General features: G+C 35.3%; 1 protein-coding gene across 2 annotated transcripts in view; it reads left to right on the plus strand.

The window, feature by feature from the left end:
- The window catches only part of LOC140752056 (membralin), a 141506-nt gene extending 116249 nt beyond the window's left edge, over positions 1-25257 (plus strand). For both annotated transcript variants that reach the window (XM_073086202.1, XM_073086201.1), the window contains exons 10-11: positions 12795-12894; positions 22375-25257. In XM_073086202.1, the coding sequence (XP_072942303.1) occupies positions 12795-12894; positions 22375-23094 (820 nt within the window). In that variant the 3' untranslated portion in view covers positions 23095-25257. The remainder of the gene's footprint in view (positions 1-12794; positions 12895-22374) is intronic.
- The last annotated feature ends 537 nt before the right edge of the window (positions 25258-25794 follow it).

The following is a 25794-nucleotide window of genomic DNA, read 5'->3' on the forward strand; positions in this document are numbered from 1 at the left end:
TCCAAAAACGTGGTCCTCCGCCGCCCCCACTTCGCCACTGCGCCCTGTTGTTGAAGAAATTTCAGCTATTTCCTCGGCATCCGTTTTTTACATTTCGTTTTCTTCTATAAGCTCAAAAATTCAACACAACGCTGTTATATGATATCTTGGATGAACCTAAAGTTCGTATTCTTAGGGATTCAAACATTAGATTATAGTTTTGTTTTCTACTCAGAACGAATTCTTACAAATAGATTTTCTTAGATTTTTTATGGTTTTGCTTGGTATAATATAGTTTCTAAGCAAAATTATGGCGTATGTTAATATAGTTATCATTATTCAAATAAAGCGTAACATTAGTTTAGTAAAATATAACGAATTATCCTAAGCATATTTTACAGATCGAGGCGTCTAAAGGACTATATCTGTCTCAGGATTTCATTGTATATAAGGTATAGTAGTAAATAACTAAACAATTAAACTATGTCATGGTTCTTATTATAAGTATACAGTTAGTTTTAGAATCACTCTGTTATTTTCACAAAGAACTATTTCGACATATGCATAGTTTTATTCATAAAAATCACTTATTTCCAACATAATTTTATCGTTTTTTACAATACAATAATAAACCCTTCAGTTTCTGTTGAAGTACTAGAATGCAAAAAAAATCGTATACGAAAGCGATACAGTGATGCGATTTTTAAATTTGCCAGACGTTTTAAAATTTGCGCCGCTGTAAAAGCCGGAAGTGCTCTAAAATCGTTTCGCGATAAAGGGGCGCGTGACCGGCGCTTCGCTGTGAGGCCGACAGTGGTGAGTTAATTTTATACTGCATATGCTGGGATGTAGTGGTATCTTTTCCCTTTGCGTGAAAAATATATATATTCTGGATAGTTTTCTTAAATTTTTATTACACGTTTATTTCATTTGCTTGGATGCTTTATGAGGGTCGAGTCTTACAATTAAATTTAAAACCTTAACTAATTTAGTTGTAATTTTTCATACAAGTATGGTTTTGATATACAACGGCCCATGATAGTGGATCTGTGATTACCAATTATTTTTATGCACCCCTATGATATGGGTATCCAATTAAAGGTTTTCTGAGAAAAATACGAAAAATCTGCATTTAAAAATATTTATGACTATTTATCAAAATAAAAATGTTACTCATAAAATTATAAAAAAATATATTTTGAGATTAACCTAGATAATATTTTTGCTAAACTCAAATGTGACACACGATTTGATACTTGACGCTTCGTGAACAACCTAGCTGAAATAAAAGCAATTTGGTTAATTTGAGACTGTTAATGAAGACGCTGTTTATATTTACTATTTTATATATTATTTGAAATTTTTGGTCACCAAAAATTTTATACAAATTTGACGTACCGCAAAATTTCGTAGTCCATAAATTGGCACGTGACTGGTTGTGAACTGAAACAGAACGGATTGCAAATAGGGCTGGCCGGGACCAAGTTGCGTAAATCTTTGCCCACAAAGGCTTCCTTCGCGACAAACGGTATAGACGTCACCCCTTAAACGTTGCCACGTCAAAGTTGCAAAGTTCTCAGTTTTGTAACGAAGCCCAGCAAAGTCTTTGAGACTCTTGCAACATAGGTACATACTTGTTTACGAAAATACTCCCTGAAACCTTTTCTTGCCTTTTGCCCTTTAAAACGGAAAGTTTGTAACTTTTTGAAATTTTATTTGTTTAATAATAGAAACAATTGCTTTTGCGCAAATGTTTAGGAAGCCAGTTAAAGGGCAAACTCAGTTGAATAATCAGTACCTGTATAAAAATATAAAATACGAAATCATTTATTAAGAGACGCTATGAAGTTTCTTTCCGTTTGAGTGTAACGTTGATGTGATTATGAATATATTTTACTTATAATAAATTCCGAATTAATAATGACAAACGTTACTTGAACGATGTAAAAACTCCGTGATGAAACCTGATAACCTAAAAGATCTTTAAAAAAAATCAAAGGTACGTGAAATACTCCACTTGACCAGCGTGATGGATTATGTTCTTATACTTCTCTTATTTAGCAGATACGTATCGAGTAGATACGTAGCAGATACGTACCCAATAGTAGGAAAGTAAATAGAAGATAATTATTTAAAACATAATACTAAATACAAAACTATTTTAAAGACTAGGTAGTATTGTAGGACCAGAAGCTTTTGACGAGAGTCTACGTATCAGTTACAAACTTTATCGTTGGTTGTTTAATAGAAAGGACCCCTCGGAGTCAACGACAAGTTGTGGAGAGCCCACCAAAGGTTTCCTTGCAATTTGTGTAAGTCACACCTGACGTAAGACATTTTGTAAGAGTTTCTAAATTTTAATAGGTTGTTTGTTTAACGATTTCAAATTTAAACAATCTGTTACAATATGTGAAATGATGTAGTTAATATTTTACAAATAAGCATGAAAGAAGGAAAAACAGCTTTTGTGTTGTAATTTTTGTCATGTGTTGGTAAGCCCGTTTTTTACTACGTACGACACGACACTAAAACATTCGGTAACAATTTTGGTAACATATCATAATTATTTCCATAGATCGTTTAGTTACAGAAGAAACTTACGGTATGACTCTTATTTTATAAAAAAAATAATAGGTGATATTATATCTTTCGATGTCATTATTAATAACTATAAAAACATAATCATCCAATGTACCATGTAATTATGGTAACCATAAAACATTAAAAAAAAATAAACGCTTTCTACACTCACAGCCCCACACTAGGATTCCCTGTGTCGTGGGTGCCATGGACACACACATAGACAAAATACAAACACCCAGACCCAGAAACAGACATCTAAATTCATCATTTAGATATCTATCTGGCCGGGGATCGAACCCGAGACCCTTTGCGCGTCAGACCGGTATGGTGGCCGCTGCGCCACACGGGTCTATAGAGAATAACAGAATCGCGAATGCACTCGAGCACATAGACACCTACTAATCTGAAAACCAAACAATAGTAGTAGAAAGAAACCAACGGCACGTCTTCTTTAGTCACAGGTATGACATGCGACCGCAAACCGTGTCGTAAATATCTAAAAAAACGGCCTAAGTCCTTCAAAATCGTCAGCATACGACAGTGGTACCGCGGGGAAATTATCAGCCGCGTCTCGGACCCACCGCCGGTTGCGTTTCGTTTTGCCGTTCCGTTGATTTCGTCCCTTTTTGTGAATCCATGTGTTTTTTGCGTTAGAAGATATGTTGTCATGAATTTGATTAACCTATCTCAACATTATTGTGAGTTTTTCCCTAAATATTGCTTATTTATTTAAAAATAAAGCAGAGATTGGTAAGTTGGTAATTGGTACGAATAGACGTCTCATTAATAAGCGAGATTTAAATCCCAACTAAGTATTATATGCAATTTAGATATTGATTATTTATCACTTGTATTAATAGTGAAAGAATACATCGCAAGAAAAATTCGCAAGCAAAAATCCTAAGGGTAATTTTCTAAAAATAGCTTATTAAAAGAGAAGCTAATAATTCGTATTTTGTCAGCGTAGTAGACTACATGTGACTTTATTCTTTAGTCCGAGAGAAATTCCGTGCCCAATAGTAGATCTATAAATACGATCACTATAATGACACGAGAGAAGTTCAAACTGAGCTCAAAAGTTGTACCCTTACTATTAACTTCAGATAAGAATTCGCGGTACAATCATTCGTTCCGATCCCCTCATTGAAAGTCACATACCGTATTAAGATTAGGCAGCAACAATCAGTGGCAGCGAAGCGGACAGGAGCAAGTTTGTCCGCCTGTTGAACCGCATTCGTCGGCGGAGTTCCGTCTGCGATCAACATCGACACCACACTTCACGAACTTCCAAGTTTCCCTGCATGCCGTAGTGTTCCCTAACACCAATTAGATTGCATCTTAATAGAGATACACTTGGGAACTCTAAACACTGTACGATGTTCGTATTGAGTGTCGATATTTGAAGTTGGGATCTCAGTTGACTTGAGCAGAACTTGAGTTGAGTTATTATCCATGTTTCTACTAAATTAGTGTACGTACAGAATTAGTGTTCGAAACTGTTGTGTATTATGTTGGTTTGTGTTCTCTTGTTACATTTATTTTTAAGTTTAATTTTATAGGAATTAATTAATTAATAATAATCAACGAATTATGATGCAATAGTATGTGTTGATCTTAACTGATCTAAAATTGGACGGCTCGGGCGCGGTAATTGTATGCGTGGACATGCTACCAATGATAAAAATTAATATTGTACGGGATACATACATAAAAAATAATGTAATGAACGTCTAAAGTAGACGTTCATGTTAAATGATGCTATTAATCGACAATATCGTTCTCAAACTTTAGCAGACTGCAACGTTAAACGTCGCAAACAATTTACGTTTTCTCGAGCGTGGCGTCTATACCTATCGAGGGGAGTTATTAATAAACCTCGAGGAATGCTAACCTTTTTCCCGACGCTATCCGAATTATTGGATAGTTGGTATTGTCGCCGTCGCCGTAGACGTTCCATAATGCTACGAGACGCGCTACGGAAAGTCTACGCTGTAGCCGTGTCGTAGCGGGGCGTAGGACTGGCCGTAATATGGAATGCGTGAGGAATTTCATTTCGTTAGTGCCGTTGCCGGCCGGGGTTGCGGATGCCTGTGGCTACCCGCGGTTCGAACTTCGTTCGCAATTGCTCCATTTTGGTTCAAAATTAAAAGTGCATGCTTTGGGAACTCAATTTGGATGTCTGTATTGTAAATTTGTACTATGCAATTTTATTTCTATTTTATTATTTGGTATATACATTTCTTATTTGTTTACATATTAAAAGTCGTAGTGTAAAGATAAATATATTTCTCAATCTTAAAAGACTTAAGAAAAATGTGCTCTCTATTTATCATAAAAGAAATGCCTATCTTCAAATCTTGACTTAAAATCAGTAGGCAAAGTTCTGACGCTTAAAGAAAATCGGTATATTAAATTTTAGCAGTCCATTAGATATTTAGATAAACTTTGTAAATAATTCACAAAGAAGAATAATATAAAAATAAAAGGTTGTAATAGAAGCCTCTCAAACTTAGGTTCGATGTATAATGTAGCTGAAAAACAGTAATAGAAATAGCCTTTCCAATGCCAAAGATGTGTAACTATGCTCATGCAGTAGAAATTGGTAGGGATACGTGATAGCCTAAAATGTTACATACTAATACGCATTGTCAAGCGTAGCGACAACAACACACGTAACCTTCCTACCAGCGTCTTCCGCCTCTCAGACCTATGGTCGTTGGACCAGAAGTGAGTGCAGCATCGATTGAATGAAAAAAATTTTACCACCCTGGCATCATTTTATCATTAACTAGCTGACCCGGCAAACTTTGTCTCGCCTCAAAATCTATTTATCAAATATATTTCATATAAAATATAGTCTATGTTATTCGTGAATAATGTAGCTTTCGAATGGTGAAAGAATTTTTAAAATCGGTCCAGTAGTTTTGAGCCTATTCATTACAATCAAACTAACAAACAATTTTTTCCTCTTTATAATATTAGTATAGATAAAATCTTCGTCATCGGATTAGATTAAATAATCAAAGAACTGAAAGACATTTTCAATTGTAGCAAATAAAAGTGTTACAACAACACATATTTCCATTGTTGTTTATAAGCGTTGTTTCAGTCAAAGGGATACGAGAACCCATGGACTGGAAGCTTCTAAATTAAATGACACTGAAATATTGTAAAATGTAAATCTATTTTAAAAATTGTCATATCTTACATCTGGTGGATAAGTAATATCTGAAGTCACTTCGGGTCCTCAGAGCATAGTGGAAGCCGTCTCGACAGCACCCGGGAATATTGTGTTATACTTTATCGAATTTGCATGTTTTTACTGAATAACATTCCTTTGGCGCACTCGAGATCAAAGGCCGAGGCGAAAGTGATTTCGCACTGAGTTAGTTCAACAAGATTCAGTATCGCCCCTCCAATCCGGCTCCTGAATAATTTTGATGTAATAAGGAAAATTGTAAATGGGCATTCGACTTTTGATCTATCTACCTTTTGGTCTACATGTATAAACTTATTCGTCTTTTCGTTGCGACAACACGAACTAGTAGTTTTAGTACGGTTTTCTTGTATGTACAAATACAATTTCGTGCATTTTATATACGTATCCTCAGCCATTAAAACTTGAATAACATTTTTATAATTTCCTTTTTTTTTATATAAATATCTGAAAAAAATGTGGAACCAAAATTCAGCTTTGACTGAGCATTATGTGTAACTTTCAGATATATTCAATTTTTAACTGCGGTAGGAGCCGCAGACGAAAACTCACGATATAATACAGCTTTGGCTTTAAGAGGTCCTTGTCGGCGCGTTTAATTTCACTAGTGTTGCGGCGTCAGTCTGCCTTGATTATCGCATTATAGAGACTGACAAGTGCGCAGTTCTATAATTTAGAACAAGCTATTTTTGAATATTCCACGCATTATTTATATAGTTACCATTGTTCAGTAGTTCAGTTAGTGATTCTAACTGATGATATAATGAAGATTTGACCTTAAGAAGTCATTGTCGGCAGGTTTAACGTCACCAGTAATGCGGCGTCAGTCCGTCTTGATTATCTCATTATAGAGACAAGTGCGCAATCCTAAAACATGAATGTATGAACGATTATTTAATATTACAGTGTAGTTTGGAACGGTTACAGTTTTAAATTACGGTGTAATGATTACGACTGATTATATAAATGCCCTTTGGTTTTAAAGTCTGGTTTGGTTTTAAGTCCCTGTCGACCCGTTTAAAGTTACAGAGTATTTCGGTGTCAGTCTGTTTTGATTATAACATTATAGCGACTGACAAGGGCGCAATTCCATAGCATGAATAATATTTCAACGCATTTTTACGATTACTTGAAAGAAATGCTTGCACATTCTTCTTTAAAGAGTGCTTCTAGACTTAACAACTTCTAGGATAGTTCAACTGTAGAGACAACCGCCACACCTTTTTGCCGTGTTTTTCATGGACACATAATTATCCGAAGTGGTCCAACTTAGTTCTCAGAGGTAGCAACACTTCTATAGCCAATCTCTGATAAGAGTCTTATATTATCTGGCACTTACTATTTGGTAAAATGAACGCACTTTTGGTACGTCTGAATTATAAAAAAAAATATTGTTAACCCTATACTTGACATTGTGCACTTAAATGCACATTAGAATCAGATTTTTTTTTTCGGATAATGCGACATCGAATCTTACTAATAACAACTGAAAGCGAATTAGCAAACGTTTCTTTATGTCAGAAAATGAAATCAATATCTGTCTCGTTCACACATTGTAAATGGTAAACAAAATAGCGAGCCGTCATTCAGCGCTTGCGCAACGCTCTCTAAGAATCTTATTTTATCTGAATGAAATTAAGTTATATGTACGAAATTTATATAATCTTACTTTCTGCAAGCTTTATGCAATGTTTTGGTGATATTTTTTTTAGATATAATGTTTTGAATATATAGTAATTCATGACTTTTGTTATGTGTGCATTAAAATGCACACTGCCAACGACATACAATATTACTGTTTGTCAATATTGTGTCTTTAAATGCACACTGCCAACTTTGCTACTATATACTAAGGTTCTGCACATAAGGTAGGGGGTTGGGTGAACAAAGTTCAGATAGAGTTTTTTTTTTATAATTCATGACTGAAATTAATATTTCCCCGTTTCCACTAAATTCCCAGTCCATAGCTAGCAATATTTTTATCAGATAACTGGAGGCCGAAAAATTCTAGCTTTGGTGTCTAAATTGCGTAATTAAATCGGATGTAGAATCCAGCAAATCCCTAGAAAGATGAATTCCAGATGTCTAGGTCTCATAAAGACGTCCCTGAACTCAAGTCCTGTCCAATCAATAGCGTCTTCTGTCAAAAATGTAAACATCTCCAATAATGATGATTCCAGAACATCTGCAATATCAATCCCAGATAAGACCAAATTCCCACTTGAGGTCGGCTATAGATGCGCCACTAGCCCTGAAGACTAAGCTGGAATGCCTCAGAAAAGTATATCTTCTTACCACATCCTTCAAACAAGTGGAATAAAGTCCAATCATATGCTTAAATTTAATGCAATATTCTAACGGAAACATGGATGCAGGTCTAAACAGACAAGTCGCTTTATAGCGTACAAATGTGATAGGCCATTGTTAGTATTGTCCTCACAGATCCTGGACATCTTCGATTGTAATTCCTGGTTGCTGTTTCGTCATGGGAACAGCGGTAAACAAAAATTATTGCCACTCAACAAGTTTCGAGTCGCTTTATGTGGGAACTGTGTTTTTTTGGGAGGAGGTCTTCTAATCTCTCAACTCAACTAAAATATCTCAAAACTTGTTGACATGTCATAACTTCCGAGACTTTTATCTTTAGTATTTTCAAAATGTATGATATTTTTTATATTTTTTAATTATTTCTTAGTTTAGTGAGTACTTGGCGGTGTGCATTTAAAGACACATTTTTTTTCTCGTGAACCTGGCAGTGTGCACTTAAAGACACATACTATATTCTGAAAACTGAAATTCAGAGATTTTTTATTTTATTTTTCCTAATATCCTTATAACCCAATTAACGCAGGGAAGTAGCAAAAGTATAATTTTTTTAGGATAAAATTCTCTGCCAAGTATAGGGTTAAACATCAAAAAATGGCACTTCCTCTAAGGTGTGAACAGTATTAACGGAGATCAACCAAAGCTTTACATCCGCCCTCCGTCGGACAGCTGCGTCATTTACATTTCTATTAAAGTAAGCGCCGGCGGCCCATAAAATATTTATGTACGAAATAACATTAAGAAAACGCCGCTCTTTCCTAACATGTATGTTTAATGTAGTGTTCCCGTTTGAAGTGCGTCAATGCTGTACGCTTTAGCGCTCTCGACTGGACAGGAATCACCTCAAAACGTGTTTGTCGGTTTCTTAATGGCACTTTCATACTGAGGATTTACGAGCGTATACGAAAGGTACATTGTACAATCTCTGTAGGACTACTCGTGCCGTATTGCTGGGACAACTCCGCAATACAACCCTGTCAACAATGTCTGTACATATTTTAATAGAAATGTGTTACTAGAGATATATCGTTTCGGTAATTTATCTATTCAAGACAAACTTTAATTTAGACTAAAATCATGAAAGATCATATTGTAACCTGTTTTAATGCTATTTGTAGCTTATTAAGGATACGATTTATCTTATATCAATTGGGCGATTGGAAGTCAATTTTTTAAATACTTGTACGTTATGTACTATGCTGTCTCTGTTATTCATGTTTATCTCTCTTTCCCTCTGTGTATTATTGTATGTTAATATTTTAGGCTATATTTGTCCTGTTAATTGTAGTCCATGTAAGATATGTTTCTACAATTTCTACAAAAAACCTTGTTCTTTCTTTCATTGCTTTACTATAATATTACAAAACGCCAGTGTGAAAGTACAATAAAATATTCCGAAAGCGACTTGTCCGTGAAATTGTCGGAAGAACGACGTTCAGGCCCCCTTGCCTTGTCTTTGTAGATGTTTTTACAAATTACATCCGATAATCGATTCTTAGTACCAATGGTTTTAGAAAGATTTTAGCAAAACTAACTTGAGATGTTTATATACTAATAAAACAATACATTACAACTGTACATTAGTGATAGGGTAGTGCTTTCGGCTTTTCAATGTGAAGATCGCAGGACCGCACTTCTGAATTAAATGCTTTTTAAAATATAATCTCTCGGTTTAATGATTTTAGAAAACATACTACGGAAATATATATATGTACCTGAAAATTGTATGCTGTTGCGATCTCAAGTTGTGGTGGTTTGAAGGTGGTAGACCCCATTGTGTTTAAACTCTAGAGGCTGCCGTGTTCTGTTTTATAGGGAGAGGTAATGGGGACATATTTATCCGAGGAATTCCAACTTATTACTCACTGGGTAACATCGCATCTGAAGCCGATCTTAGAAAGAAATCTTATCCGGGATTGATAATAGATGTTTATGGGTGGCATTGACCACTTATCACCAGGTGTACCGCAAGCTCGTTTGCTATTGCTATATTATAAAAAACATGCCATTTGGCAACGAAGAAAAATATGTATCTCAGTGAATATCGATTTCAAATAAAATTGCAACCTTTTCAGATAACGAGGTGACGTTTCCCCTTTTCCGGGCTCGCTTGTTCGCCTCGCGTTGTGAATTTATCCACCGAAATAAGCACATAACGAACCTAATGGCGAAAACGAGAAATAGAAATAGATGAGACAGTGCGATTGGCTCCTCGCTGAATGGAACCTGTTTTGTGGCTCGCACGGGCGTGTGTCGATGCTTTCTTTTGTTTTGCTAACGTATGTGAAAAATTTTTAAAGTACGCTGAAGGGAACAATTAATAATGAAGCATATTCTTGTCCTAATGATTTTAATGGCGAAAATGAGAATAGAAATAGACAGTGTGTTTGGCTCCTCGCTGAATGGAAGCTTTTTTGTGGCTCGCACGGGCGTGTGTCGATGCTTTCTTTTGTTTTGCTAACGTATGTGAAAAATTTTTAAAGTACGCTGAAGGGAACAATTAATAATGAAGCATATTCTTGTCCTACTGATTTTAATGGCGAAAATGAGAATAGAAATAGACAGTGTGTTTGGCTCCTCGCTGAATGGAAGCTGTTTTGTGGCTCGCACGGTCGTGTGTCGATGCTTTCTTTTGTACTCCTGACGTATGTGAAGCATTTTTGAAGTACGCTGAAAGGGACAATTAACAGTTATTAATATAATAGAAGCATCTTCTTGTCATTACGAACCTAATAATGGAAATAAAAAATAAAAATAGAAATAGACGAGACAGTGATAGGCTCCTCGCTGAATGGAAACCGTTCTGTGGCTCTTATGGACGTATGTCGATGCTTTCTTTTGTCTGGCTGATGTATGTGAAAAAATTTAAAGCTCACTAAAAGGACAATCAATAAGAATAGGAGCATCTTCTTGTCCTAAAGAAATTGATCGCGAAAGCAATCTATTATTAGGTTTAGGTTGAACCTTTGTTCTATGTAGAGTTGATTATATATGTCCATGGGCGCTAGTGCCACTTACCATCTGGTGGACTTCAAGCTCGTTTGCGACAACTTGACTTTACTTCAATATTATAACAAGTAATTAATTTAAAAAATCAAAAACCCGACTGCACCAAAAAGGCTGAATTAGAATTTCCAAAAGCAGTGAAATAGGCATTTCATTATTTTTATCCAACAAGCCTGATACAAAATTTCACAGTGTTTGCTTCAAAATTGACGAATGTTCAAATGAACTTTTAACCCTTATTTTACCCTCTACGAGGTTGATTTTTCGGAGGGGGGTAAATAAGTGCGTCCTTGTTTCTATTCAGAAAGCCAAATACAAAATTTTATAGTAGTTGCTTCAAAATTAAAGGATTTCAAAAAAACTGTTTTCCCCTATTTTACCCTCTTAAGGGTAGAATTTCCAAAAGGCCTTTCTTAGTACTTATTCACGCTATATGGAGAACCTATGTGCAAAATTTCAGAACTGTAAGGTCCTTGGTTTAGGCTGTACGTTGATTTCTGAAAACTGAAAAAGTCATTTAGTTAGTCAGTCAGTCACCTTGCTGTTTTATATATATACAATTATGTTTTTATAATCTCCGTTTAATTTCCTTTCATTTGGTACCCTACTCGATAAGTTCGGTTAATTTATTTTTTTAAATGTGTTACTATTTCGCGCCAAAAATCCGCCATTTTGATTTTTTTTTAGTAACACCTATCTAAGGACACTCGGGTCATTAAGACAAATATAATAACACCTTAACTGTTGAAATTCATCCAGCCGTTTGTTAGATCGGATCAAATAAAGAAAGACAAACATACAAGATACGCGCGAAAAACATAACCCTTCCTTGGCAGTCGGGTAAAAAATACGTGATCAATCAAAGGTTTTATTTTTTATAAGTTAGAAATCGTTATGGAACACAATAGAAGAACTGAGTGATGAATCAGTCAATCAATTTGTTAATTAAATAACTTTTTCAGAAAACAAATAAGACGCTATTTTAGTTTGAAATGTCGCATAGTTGGCACCTACATTGTAACATATCTGCAAAGTACAGCGCCAACGGAAGGGGGTGGGTCCGATAGAGGACCAATATGATGTAACTGATGCCGCCCACCGACTCCGCAGATACTCGTTTCCACTACAACTAACTTATATTACTAACTCGTATACGGTCTGTGTCTTAAAATTGTTAGCGTCAGTGGTTATTTAGAGATAGCGACCTCACGACCTTTTCTCTTTTCTCGCTTGTTTGAGCCCGAATTAACTTACGATTATATTGATATTTTTTGTTAAAATTAACGTGTATATGTTTGAACATAATCAGCATTTTTATTATGGAAGAAGGGGGTATATAAATCTTTAAATAAAGTTTTGTTCGGCATGGTTTTTTCAAATAATTTGTATTTTGTAACAAAAGTAATAGACGACGGGCCCACGCCTTATGTTTAATTTTAAGCCGGAATACAAATAATCCTCTAAAGACCAAATTTATATGACTTTTATTACAACTAGGTATATCACTAAATTATTAAAATAAGCATTAAGCGCACAAATGATGATGGCGCGAATTAATTTGAAGACATTATATATGTATAGCGGTGGTACCACCACAGTCAAGCCTATATAAATTCGATCAACTTACACATACAGAGCTGTTAAAGTATCCAATATAATTATGTATAATTTTCTTTGCCAACAGATTCTTCTACCTGTACCACTTCTCGTTCTACGCGTACCACTACCGCTTCAATGGACAGTACAGCAGTCTGGCGCTCGTCACCTCCTGGCTTTTCATTCAAGTAAGTACAAAAAGACAGGTGTATTCTTATGTAACTTGGGTAAGATTGTATCAGAATATTTTGGTTATGTAATAAATAAATAATTCAGTAAAAAAATAAACAACGTAAAGGATGTGCGTAAGAGGCTTAAAGTTATGAACGACCTTTGGCTATATTTTCAATATAATACATTTTATTGTTATTATTATGACTTGAAAAATACAAAGTACCGGAAATTAAATGCTAAAAGAATGGACTTCATTTTAAAAAATAGGTCTGCTAGACTTTAAAACCAAATTGAAGTATTGACAGTTAGTAAACACCAGTATTATCCATTCCACTTATATATAAACCGTATGATTAAAGAACGATTTCAATACACAATTTTAATAACGTGCAATCAAAACACAGAATTCAACGTACACGGGTCTCATTTCGCCGTGCTCGTATGATAACTCATTAGGAGCATATTTAATGTCCTGTGCAGAGCGCTTTGATGACGGGAACGCCGCGGGCACGCCCCGGCACGCAGCGTGGCCGGTCAGCGGGCGGACCATAAAGCAGTTATTAGCTTGTTTAGTTTCACTTCGGTTATGGAGAGTGGATTATTTTGTTGAGAAAGTAGTGTTGCGGTAAATCTTGATAATCGCATTGAGCATTTTTGATTCCATATTAAAACTATATACTAATATTATAAATCTAAAAACACTTTGAATCGCGTTTCGATTCAAAGTGTCTGATTAAAATAGATCGATTGCTAAATTCGATAGGCAATTTTTTGAAGAATGTGTTAGGCTGCAAATATATAAATCAGTGATCACCTCTCGCACACTCGAGAATCACCTTTTTCTTTAAATTTTCCATATGATTGCTCAAAGAAAATCGAAAAGAGGTTTATCAATAATAATTGAACGAGAAATATAAATCTTTACTTAGCACTTTTTTAACGAGACATAGAAAATAATCAAATATTTATTTTAAATATGCCAAAGAGCATCGATATAAATAATGACCTTTTTTAATTAGAAGAATATTTTTTTACAGTAAACGAACGTCACAACATCCTGTTTATCCAATAATTGCGACAGGATGTGATCATAGACAGGACGCGATTAGTTTTACACCAATAAATCAGAATAGGACGTAATTAGCATCAACATCTTTGACCAAATATCAAATAATGACCTTTCTTAATTATAACAATATTTTTATACAATGAACGACAGTCATAACATCCTGTTTATCCAATAACACAGGATGTGATCATATACAGGATGCGATTAGTTTTAGTCCAATAAATCAGGATAGGACGTAATTAGTACCAACATCTTATCAAAAACAACTCATTGGCAGTAGGGGCGGACATCCTCTTGAAACAATAACAGGATGTGATTATAGACAGCCTCTCATATTACGAAGATAATATTTCCTCTATTTCAAGATTCTCTCACAAATTTAGAAATTCTCGCACAAAAAAATAATGAAGTTGTTTTGACTATAATAAAATTGAAGTTTCTTTGATATAATAAAATGAGATTGCAGTATCTTTCTGTGATTTTGTATTGAAGAAAAAGTTTTTATTTCGTCTCTTAAGATTATTCCTACGTTACAAAAACATTAACAATTTTTTTCTTCGTCCGAACTAATCGTCATAAAACTACTAAATCGAATTGAATTAAAGATTTATTAGCCGATAATGGACTTTTCAGAGTGTAATTTAGGTGTATGTGTTATTCCGAAAATATTTCAGAATCCTGTCGGAAATTCGATAAACCAGAAATTGCATCTAAAATAAGGGACTTGATAGATCTCGTAAGCAGAATGAAGGAAGCTTAGTATAAAATAGTCGTGTAATAAATAGTCGATAACAATATAAATCAAAAGTAGAGTGGTAGAGACTACAGAGAGCGTCCAACAGGAAGGGACGGGGCTCGATTTCCGGTGGCCGTCCTGTTCGGAAGTTAATAACACGCTAGAGGACGGATGCAATTTGTATTCACTACCATTGTCCACTTTAAAGGCAATTTTTGTTGCCCGAAGCGATTTGACTTATTGAAATTAGAAACGATGATCGTCTGTGTCTGTGTATGTAAGGATGTTTTTAGTTTTTTTTTTATTTGAGTACAAAATTTGTTTTTAGGCTCTAGTAGACAAATGATATGAATTTCTATAAAAGTGGTTTAATGAACGTGTCGAAAATGATAAAGCGTGTTGATGTATTCTAAGAAGAATAAAAATAATCAAGTGCACGTAAGGGTGAAGAATATCTTTGTATAGGTCTTCAAAATGAGTACGTTTCAAAATGATTTATTTTACAACTTTGTGTACACAGAACATGAAAAAGAAATAGAGCATTAAAAAGAAATGTAGTACAAAGGACTACTTATTCCAACCTGGAATTTCTTCATGAAAAACGGTGTTTCAGATAGGAGGGAGAGGATGGACTTTTCAGGATATTATAAAGGAGACAGAGGATACGAGTATTCCTACGAAAACGGATTGGGAGCCACTTGAGATCCTTGCAAAAATGGGAAACGCGATCGAACTTTCTTAAACCAAAGATGAATCTAATGCAGAGATTTTGCAAGCGCTCAAGTTTATTTAATAGCTCCTCTGTGGCATCCAAATAGCAAGCGTCCGCGTAATCGGCTGAATAAGAGTTTGAGTTAGAGAATTTTTTGTTTTAAAGGGCAAGAAACCTTGAAGACATTTAAGCGAGTGTAAAGAAAAGTGGACCTTGCGACTTACTTCTCGCACGTGTGAATCCCAAGATAAATTGACATCCAAAACAACACCAAGGTTTTTTACTGTGTTGGATAATGGGATTGGAACGCCATCAATAATTATTGTTGGTAAAGTACTAAAATTCAGTAAGTTTCGGTGGTACCTACTACCAACAATAATTGCTTGCGATTTTTTGGGATTTACCAAAATACCAAAACCTTTAGCCCATTCACTTATCCGAGAGAGATCATTATTTAATATGTTAATTTTCACTAACGGCGTTAAGTACAGTGAAATGACGGTATAGCTGCAAATCATCTGCATAAAGATGGAAACTTTTTATTTCATTTATAATTAGTTACGCAGTCATCTTAAATCGATTTGTAAGATATTGCTTTTAATCTAGTTATTTCGCAAAACGATTGTTGTAAGTTTAAAGATCGTAGTACTGCGTCTAAAACGTGAACCCTCTGCCAATAATATTTCCAAAATGCCATTTAATGTCTGAGCACATTATCAAGACCTTTCGTATAACACAATTTAATAATATATTTTCTGCATATTACTTACTATTGGGTTGTTCGGAAAGTCATTTCGTTTATTTTTGTGAAAGTGAACGACAATTTTCGTATAATGAATAAATATTTTATAAAATTATATATTGGCCATTTTGGCCCAACACCTTAAGCCATCATTCTGGTAGAAGCGTGATTCCACGTTCTTAATTTGTTTGGTTGATTCTGCAAAAAACTGTTGCAGGTGATTTTTGACCTCTTTATTTCAAGTAAAGGTTTTACTGTCCAAAACATATTACAGTGATCGGAAAAAATAATAATCTGAAGGCGCCAGATATAGAGAATATGGTAGGTGTGGTAGAGTAACTTATTCGCTTCAAAAATGGATCATTTTCGTGACGTTTCGGGAGCAGATCATAGACGTCAACGCGACTACGCAAATTTTTCATCGTGAGAAATCGGGGTCTCGTATATCGAACTTCAAGCTTAAATCCAGGCCTTTCAAGTGGTTATAAACGGTTTATTTCTATAAATTTAAACTCTGGCCGATCTCACGTATTGTTATTGGCCGGTTTGCATTAACTAATGCCTTTATCAGCCTTAATCGGCCTACCAGAACGTGGTGCATCTTTGACTTCAAAATTGCCGGATCTAAATTTTGTAAACCAGTTCTGCCACTGGCGTACTGACAACACGTCTTCTCCATACCCATTAGTTATTTTTTTCTGACTTGAACAGTATTTTTACCTTTTCTATAGTAAGAAAGTAAAATATGACGAAAGTGCTGCTTATTGCTCTCCTTATTTAAAATAGCACCCACGAAGAACTATTGCATAAAATCAATTGAATTAATTCACACACAAACCTTGCTATATCAGCTGTAAAAACATATAATGACAAGGCGACTTAAGTGTGAAGTTAGCTGTGAAAAAATACAATTAAATCCTCCATCGGGAAAAAACGAAATTTCTTTCCGAACAACCCAATAGTTTACTTTTTCTTACATTATCTTTGATGCTTTCCCAACGACAATTAAATATCTAAGATTTAATAAGCATAGCGAATTTTTGTATGGTTATTATTGTATTGTATCAAAAAAAATGAATAGTAGAATACAACTATGATGAATTATTGCTTAAAAAAGGATCTTAGTTTGGAAAACTTCTCTGCAAGACGTCATCTTGCCTTCAAATATAATTTATTATTCACGTTACCTATTTCTGACATTTAAACCAGCCCTTTGTATACAAAAATCAACACTCCCAAATAATTGAATTAATACTAAACCACGTCAACAAGTTGTTCCGGGTTTAAATTAATGTGTTCGAGAGTTTGTACCGGGTACCGTGGCTAGATGTTATGCGCGGCGCGTCGCCGGCCCGGTGCCGTGGCGGGCGACCTCGTGAAATATGATTTTTATTAATAACTTGACGCGCTCGATGATTATAAGATAAGCCCCCACTTTGCATTCCAAGGAGCCTTCTTGTTTTTCGACGTCCCCCTTCAACGTTTCGTGTAATCCGACGGAGCCTACTCCCCTCTACTGAGCTGCGAATGTCTCGCGCTGTGTTCAGTAAATTATTTTAACGAGACGCTGTATGAAATTACAAATTAGACATTATGTTTACATATTATTACCGGAATACAGTCTGATGTACGTATAGTTTAATTATTATATACTATACTAGGCATTATCAAAATACGTTTAAAAATCATAAACGGACTGCAACCGATAATGATAAACTTTAAGTTTTTAGTTTATATTACAAAAGTACCACTAAAATAATGCTGTCCATTTAAGTGGCTACTGTCTCTCATGGACTTCTGCAATCATCCCCAGATAGGAGTAGAGTTCTATCATTTTATTTTTCACAATATGGCGTCAGGTTTTCGCCATAATTAAATTAGATTACTATCATGTATTTAGTGATTTGCAAAACTAAGACAAAACGACTGACGTAAGAATCATCATAATCGATCCATGCGTTTTGTCTCTAGAGCCATAAAGAACAAATATACGTACGTTGATAGGGTAATATTTGGCCAAGTGTAAGACAAACCCGCACCTGGAGGGTTCTGTACAACCAAACATTCATTTTTTTTTAAATGTCTACTGTTTGTTATTATAGTAGCCATTGAAGTACACACATTGTGAAAATTTGAACTGTCTACCTATAACGGTTGTTGTTAGTTGGATTATTATTATTATAACTATTATTATTATTAAGTTGGAAAAATATCGAATAGCAGTTTGATGTATGGGGACCCCTTTTTGTATTCAACTTTCTTTTTATTTTTAGTATTTGTTGTTATAGCGGCCACCGTTATGCATCCTCCGTAAGTATTTCAAGTCTCTATCTATTACGCTTCGAAATATAGAGCCATGTGACAGACGGACAGACAGTGAAGTCTTAGGAATAGTTCCGTTTTTATCCTTTGGGTACGGAACCCTAAAAACTAGCAACAACTGTTGCTAACATCCTAATACTTAGTATGAGAAGAGCCGCAGTATTCGTATATGAATACAAATTCTCTTTCAAGTACACTTAAACCAGTTCCCTCCGCAACGTGCTGAGTTTACGTCAAGAGGGATTTGTACTACATTTCAGTTGAAGGTCGCTCAAAGAGATTGAATAAGATATACTAAATATGCGATATTCTACAAAGATCCAAGCAAAGCCTAGAGCCTAGAAAACTGAACGTTAAACTCGTAAATAAATAACTCGAAAAAATAAAAGTACATTAATTACCTACCACGGCATAATTACAATAATACCTTTTCTTTTTTTTTTCTCGAGGGGGAACCTTCAAAAAGGTACCCGACGTGGGAGCGACGCCGGGTTATGTGGGATTTTTACCACACTAAGAACTCCGGGATCTCCAACGGAACACAACCGGAGCCCTCCAAGCGCGATGCCCAACGGGCTTTACCCTGGGGGAGCAGTTTTCGCTCCTCCCACACCATGTAGTGTTTACGACGGTATGCGACCACACATACCGTTGTCCTTCCCGGGGTCGCTTGCTGGACGTTTCGAGCTCCCACTCTTGCCGCCTGCAACCCTGGAAGCCCACTTAGTCGCCTCCTACGACAGGCAAGGGATACCGTAGCCCTATTCTAGTCCCGGAACTACAGGGACAAATTGCAATAATACGTAGAAGAAGCCATTCTATTTACATTTGTGGACTGTCATAACAATAAATTATGCAAAATGAACCCATCCGACTTCATATGACAATTTTTAGTTCTATTATTAGTTCGTTTATTAATACGAGTACAATAAACCAACGTTTCGCCTCCCAATGATGGTAATTTGACAACTGCTGCCGATTATACATTTCAAATTTCGATATTTAGTAAACAAAAATTTAATGAATTGATTATTATGAATGATAGGCGTTAATTATATAATACATTTGTCAGGTAGGCAACCCTCCGAGGAATGTATTTTTGAAAACTAATTTTACGTTTTCTATTCTTTAAAAAAAAACTTCATTATTTACTTGCGTAATCTCTTACAAAAAATGAAAAACAAACAAATCAACCTGAATATTTGCAGTGATGATTTTGATATTAACTACGGTAATAAATTAATATATTCCTAAAATAACTTTGTAATCTAGTCAAAATGTTAATGACAAACGAATGCTAAGTAATGTATTGAGTTGCGTACCCGTTGGCGGTAGATACATTACTATAATAGATTGTTCGTGTAATTTCTACAAAGTCCTAAATCAACAAGGCAGCTGCCATGTTGGAACGCGAAGACCCTAATCTTTTAGATATCTGGCAAATTATAGTTAGATCTTCAGGCCGACTGATACTCAGTTTATGGAGAATATTTTACTTGAAATGAGCTATTTTCATATCTCGCTCATAGTTCACCTTATAGTTTATTCCAGATATAATAGTTTTTTTTTTTAAATATAAATATAGTGTAATATTGTTCTTTATAATCTCTTAGAGTATATTAATAAACCGATATTAGTTTTTCTCCCATATTTTGCAAACATTCTGGTGTGACTTCATCACATTCCTAATCTGTCCATATTTAATTATATGCCATGAAAATTTGAATTTGTGAAATGTGAATTGTAATTTTAACTTTATTAGTTGTTCCGGTGATACGGCATGTCGAGCTTTCAGTATCAAAAATTAATAAGCGTTCGGAGGGATCTCTTTAATTAAATGATATTAAAACAAGCTATCAAACGTAATTCAAGTATCAAAAAAAATAATATTTGCGTTTCTAATTCGCAAGCACAGTCTCTTTGTCTGCGTCAGGATTAGTTAAATGAATAGGGATTTTTTTCGGAGGAAAAATGTCTTTCGAGGAAGGGAAGGCCCGCGCGCCGCTGTCCGCTGTTTTTTCTTTGCATTTTAAATCAAAATAACTTTATTTTCGTCGGAATTCTCTACCGTCTTCGCATAATCAACGCGCCGGCCGTAAAGTGTTCGAGATAAATTCGTAGCTGAAAAATGTATGTACTAGTGCGTAACAAAGGGTGGTCGGTCGCCTTTGAAGGGATAAGGAGACTTTGAAACCGCTCCTCAGCTACCACACTTCACGTCTGCATCGCATTTCCCACCTGCACTCGGTGAGCGGTTCACAGCTTAAGCGCCCTTGTACTACGAAAATTCAATGCAAGACTACACAGACACAAATCCTTTTCAACGTGCCCTTTGTGGGAATCAAGATACTATTCTCAAAACGAAATATCCTCTCACAGTACAAACCGTCGACGGAACGGCGTAATCTGCTGCAAACGATCTGAAAATTGATAAAAATAGGCCATGGTTTTTATTCGCGCACCTGTCAAAGGGGGTTTGAGGTAAATCTCAAAGCGGCCGATTTTAATGGACATATAAAAGGGCATCATCTCTGTCCATTAAATACCTTTTAAACGTTTGATCCTTTTTATATTTGCCGTACTGTTGATCGCCGAACAGATTTGGGAGCTCGCGTTAATTAAAAGCGTTGTACCACGTGTGCGAGGGTCCACATTACCGTTTGTCAAATATTAGCATACGGTCAGCTTGGAATAGCTACAAACACGGTAATGCATACTGTTGATTGTAAACATGATGGAATAAAATAATTAAGCAATCAATTCCTTACCATCTCTTTATGTGTTACACTGTATAAAACAAGTTATTTATTGTTTATTGCATTTTGTGCCATATTACTGTAACACAATGTGTTATTTTTCATCCATGAACAGTGAGCAGTTATGATAGTTTATTTTTTACGCACACAATTTTTAATCGAATGGTAACTCCAAAGGCCACAACAGTTTCTGACTTTAATTTTATCGGTACCTATCGATACCAATCCCCCATCAGTTTATGGGCGGCGGTGCCGCTATATGATCGTTTGCTACTTCTGTAGTATAAAACTTTATTTTTAATAAAATAATATATTCTTACTTTTATCACTTGAAAATTTTTATTTATGCAGTAAGTAAAAAAGAAATTATTTGCTTATCATATGCTCTTTTTACTTTAAATGTTAGGGGAATGTGTGTAAATGAAATGAAACAACTATAATGATGCAAGCCAGCAAGCTGATGTAATAATAAGGTTTCAAGGATAAATGATACTATTAAGTATCATTTATCCTTTCAATATTCCATTTAAGTGACGGCGGTTTTCGGAATTGTAATATTCGATACAATAACTACATTCATACTATAATAGTAAAACTAGAAAAACGAAGCCGTATTTCATGTACAGAATGTCAGTATAGAATTGATACTCAAAAGTTGATGGATGTTGCAAATTTCTTTCAATTATCCACGGCGCGCTGCGAACCTGCAATAATAAATCACAAAAGTGTCCCGAGTTATCCGCACCCGCAACCCGTTACACGACGCTCGTATTTGAAAAAAAAAATCAAAACGAGGGGATCAGAAAATATAATTTCAAATAAAAGTTCAGTCGGAGCGGTCACAAGTTTCTTAATTAAAACTTACGTAGGGCGTCGCCAGGGGTGGGAACTTTGACCCAGAAATAAATAAATAAAGTCGGGAAGACTACTTGCGGCACTGTCACGAGTCGCTCATTTATTTGTCTAAAGGAGTTTCACTCAGTTCGACGGACGTGTCTCATAATGTCTGCAATATCTGTACAGACGAGCACCGTTGTTATCCACCGCCGTTCCCATTGCCGGCTTATCTCTTTAACGTTTATTTATTGCGATGTGTTTCCCGAACGATACCCAATTATCGGTGTTATGCATAATCCGTTTTATCTTTTTGTTCGCAGCACTCCATGCTGTACTTCTTCCATCACTACGAGTTACCGGTGATACTACAGCAAGCCCAGCTCCAGCAGCTGCTCTTACGTACTCATCACGGAATGATGGGATTGGCGGGCATCGCTGCCCTGGCGAGTGGAGCTGCGTACCACGACGCACCAGGTACGGGTACTCAGGCTACGCCTCCGACGACTCAATCCACTACGCAGACCGTACAAAATACGGTTCAATCTACGACTCAAACGTCGCCGTCTGTATCTACAGCGCAGACGAATACAACGCATACAGGTGATGTTGTGACTACGAGAGCAAATGCCCCTGAAACTACTGCAACTGGCACTAATACAACCTCTGCCAACGACAACGAAGAAAGAGCTGTAGCTACTAATGCTGCAGAAGAGATGAGAAACTCTGATAAAAGCAACACGCCAAACCTTAGCAACGAAGGTTCAATAAAGATTGAGGAAATCGAAAGAAAAACATCTGATAGGGATATCAAGGTTATCCGCGATGACAATTCGAGTCCTGGCAGTCTGGAGAATGGTAGAAACGTACCATGCGGTGCTAACGCTGATGAAGTCAGTGTCCCTAACGCTGACTTTGAAAGCCCGACTTTGGATCGCAGACGAAATCCAGATGTGGAACTGACCGATGACGATCCTCCGCCGACGGCAAAAACGGATGCGGCGAAACTAGCTCCCAGAGCTTCCCCTGAGGCTGATGATTGATAGTAGCATTGTTTTAATAAATAGATACATCCTAAAACTCGTGAAACCTTGAAGTGGCATTCTTTTAAGAATTAAATGTTTAATTGAATCTTATTGTTACTAGAAGTTAATATGGTATCTTGCCTTACAATGTGCAAAGACTTAACGATCAAATTATTTTAAAATTTCAATCGAATCACAGATCTAAAGTTGATTCACTTTGGGTATTCCTATATAGAAATCTGTAATTAGGGTTGCACATTGTAATATATTGATTGCTTGATATAATAACAATCTGTTAAAATGCGCCATTTTAGGTGATAATCTTTATTAATGGCCGTAACGTTAACTAGATGTAATAATAAAATAAATGCTATATAGATGTTATTAATTACTCTTAATCATCTCAGGAAGAATAAAATTTGTGTTATATAACAGACTTGCTGGCCATTGCTGTGTTGATGAATAATACGACTTGTTGAAGTGACACATCTAAAGCTGACATCCCATTGGCTACTATCGCTTGAGCAATAGTTCTTATATCACCACAAACAGTTGTTTAGGCATCTGTCCCTGGCGTCCAATTTGTTATTTGAGCGACTGACGAATGATACATTTTAGATTTTATTCGAAAAATCTATCGACAACCTAGATTTTAGATGTACTACTAAATAGTCACCGAGCAGTACGACAACAGTCGCGTCAACCACTACTTTGCTCTAAAGCTACCAGTTGCTCAAGCGATAGTAACCAATGTGTGGTCAGCCTAAAGCAGCCTAACAGCAGTTGTGTGGTATACTACTACGCAATTTACGCGTAAGGTGGCCTACAATTCGCCCATCATTGGGACAGTAATGGGTTGTTTGTGTGTAAAGGAATGGTAGGTAGAACGCGCTGGCATACGATGCATTCTAATTTAGTTCTCAAAGGATCTATATCGGACCTTAGTTAGGTCACCTATCCTATTTCCTGAAGTGACCACTTATCATGTGGACATCCTTCACTCCCTTTGTAATTATAAAATAATACCATTTATCGATCGCAGATAGAACAGAACGCATTTGTAGTTTAGTTATTTCTAGTGTCATTTAGGTACTACAGTACCTCTTATTGTGTCTCATATAATAAAATGGTAACTAAACTGCTTCTATATGGAAGATATTTTTGAAAATGCTAGAATTTTAGGGTATGTACTATTTAAGGCTTGTTTTAATTTAAAAAAACGAACGTTTTTTGGTAATCTTGACTGTTTGTAATTATAATAAAGTTGTAGGCGAAAAAACTCCTAGACTGATATGTTATCTTTGTTTGGTAGCATGCTTCTTAAAAATAGATCATGTATAGATATTATTTTATCTCAGATTGGCGACTTTATAGATTGAAATAGGAATTCCACAAGATGCCCCTAATAGCGAATGAGGCTTGTATGAGACAGGAACAAATCTATTGAAATATCGTACAAATGTAATTATTTTTCATCCTGAAAAGTATATTGGATGCACCGTTTTTGGAGCTAATGTTTGTTACAATATTATGTAGCTTTCTTTCCTGACAGAGATCGATGTAAAACAGACACTAGTAAATATTAAAATTTGAAATTGTAACACTTAAATGGTGTTTTTATTGTGAGGATGCTATAAATTAAGTAAGCACTACAGGGATATCTCCGATTGCCCAAAAGGAACAGTATCTACCCTTTTTTGATTCGAACGGTATTTTATATTATTTATTCTAACTTTATAAAGATCTTACGAAATTTCTAACTTTTCAATAGATTTTTTCCCAATCAATAAATTTGGAAATATTTCACACATACGGGCTAATCAGCTACATACATATATATTATGTGTAGTATTATTTCCTTTGTCGCCTACAATACATCAAGTTTTAGTCACAACGAAATAATTGTACAATTTATTGTACTCATGAGGCAAAATAGTATATAAAATACTTGTCTCTGTAACTTTTGTAGGTAATTCCGCTATGAACGGTGATTGTTTAGTTTAAGAAGGCTGCCTACACAGCGAATGTAAATATATAGAACTATATAGATATTTATTAGGATCTTGTGTCGTATCTAAACTAATTTGTTACTTTGAATATGCTTAATGGGAAGCGCAGGAAATTGTCATACTCTTTCATTCAGTGATTTAGTTTATTGCATTAAATATTTTCGTTCAATAATTGTGTGTTATTTGTTTTTAACCTTTTTTCTGGTACGTGAAGTAGAAGTTATGATGATTATATATTTTTCAGTATAAATGGATTTCAAACAGGATTCTCATATAATAGTGTAAGGCAACTACAAGGCATTCAAAATCTTCAGTACCTACACATTTTTTTCTAATTAAATATATTTAATAAATATGTTTCTTTATATGTTTTGGGTAAAAAATAGTGATCTGTGCTTAGATAACTCTTATTAAAACTACTTAAGATTACTAAGACATTTTAAGGACCAAATTCCTATTTAGTATAGTAAGGTTCATTATATCTATAGGCATTGACCGAGCCATACCCAGAATGTGTCATGCGAAATTATATTTTCGATAGTCACGGCCTGTCGTATACAGTAGATATAAGTATGTTTATACATATTGTATAGGCTAATACTATTTTGTCTGAGACGCTCTATGTCTGTAGATATAAATAAAGCCCTATGGTACTTATGTATATCAAGTATCTAATTAGGAAAGTAGAATTATAGCTGGTAATGGTCCG

The sequence above is a fragment of the Epargyreus clarus genome, unplaced genomic scaffold, assembly GCF_041222505.1.
Source record: "Epargyreus clarus isolate Ecla_fem2 unplaced genomic scaffold, WU_Ecla_fem_2.2 ptg000024l, whole genome shotgun sequence".
Classification (NCBI taxonomy): Eukaryota; Metazoa; Arthropoda; class Insecta; order Lepidoptera; family Hesperiidae; genus Epargyreus; species Epargyreus clarus.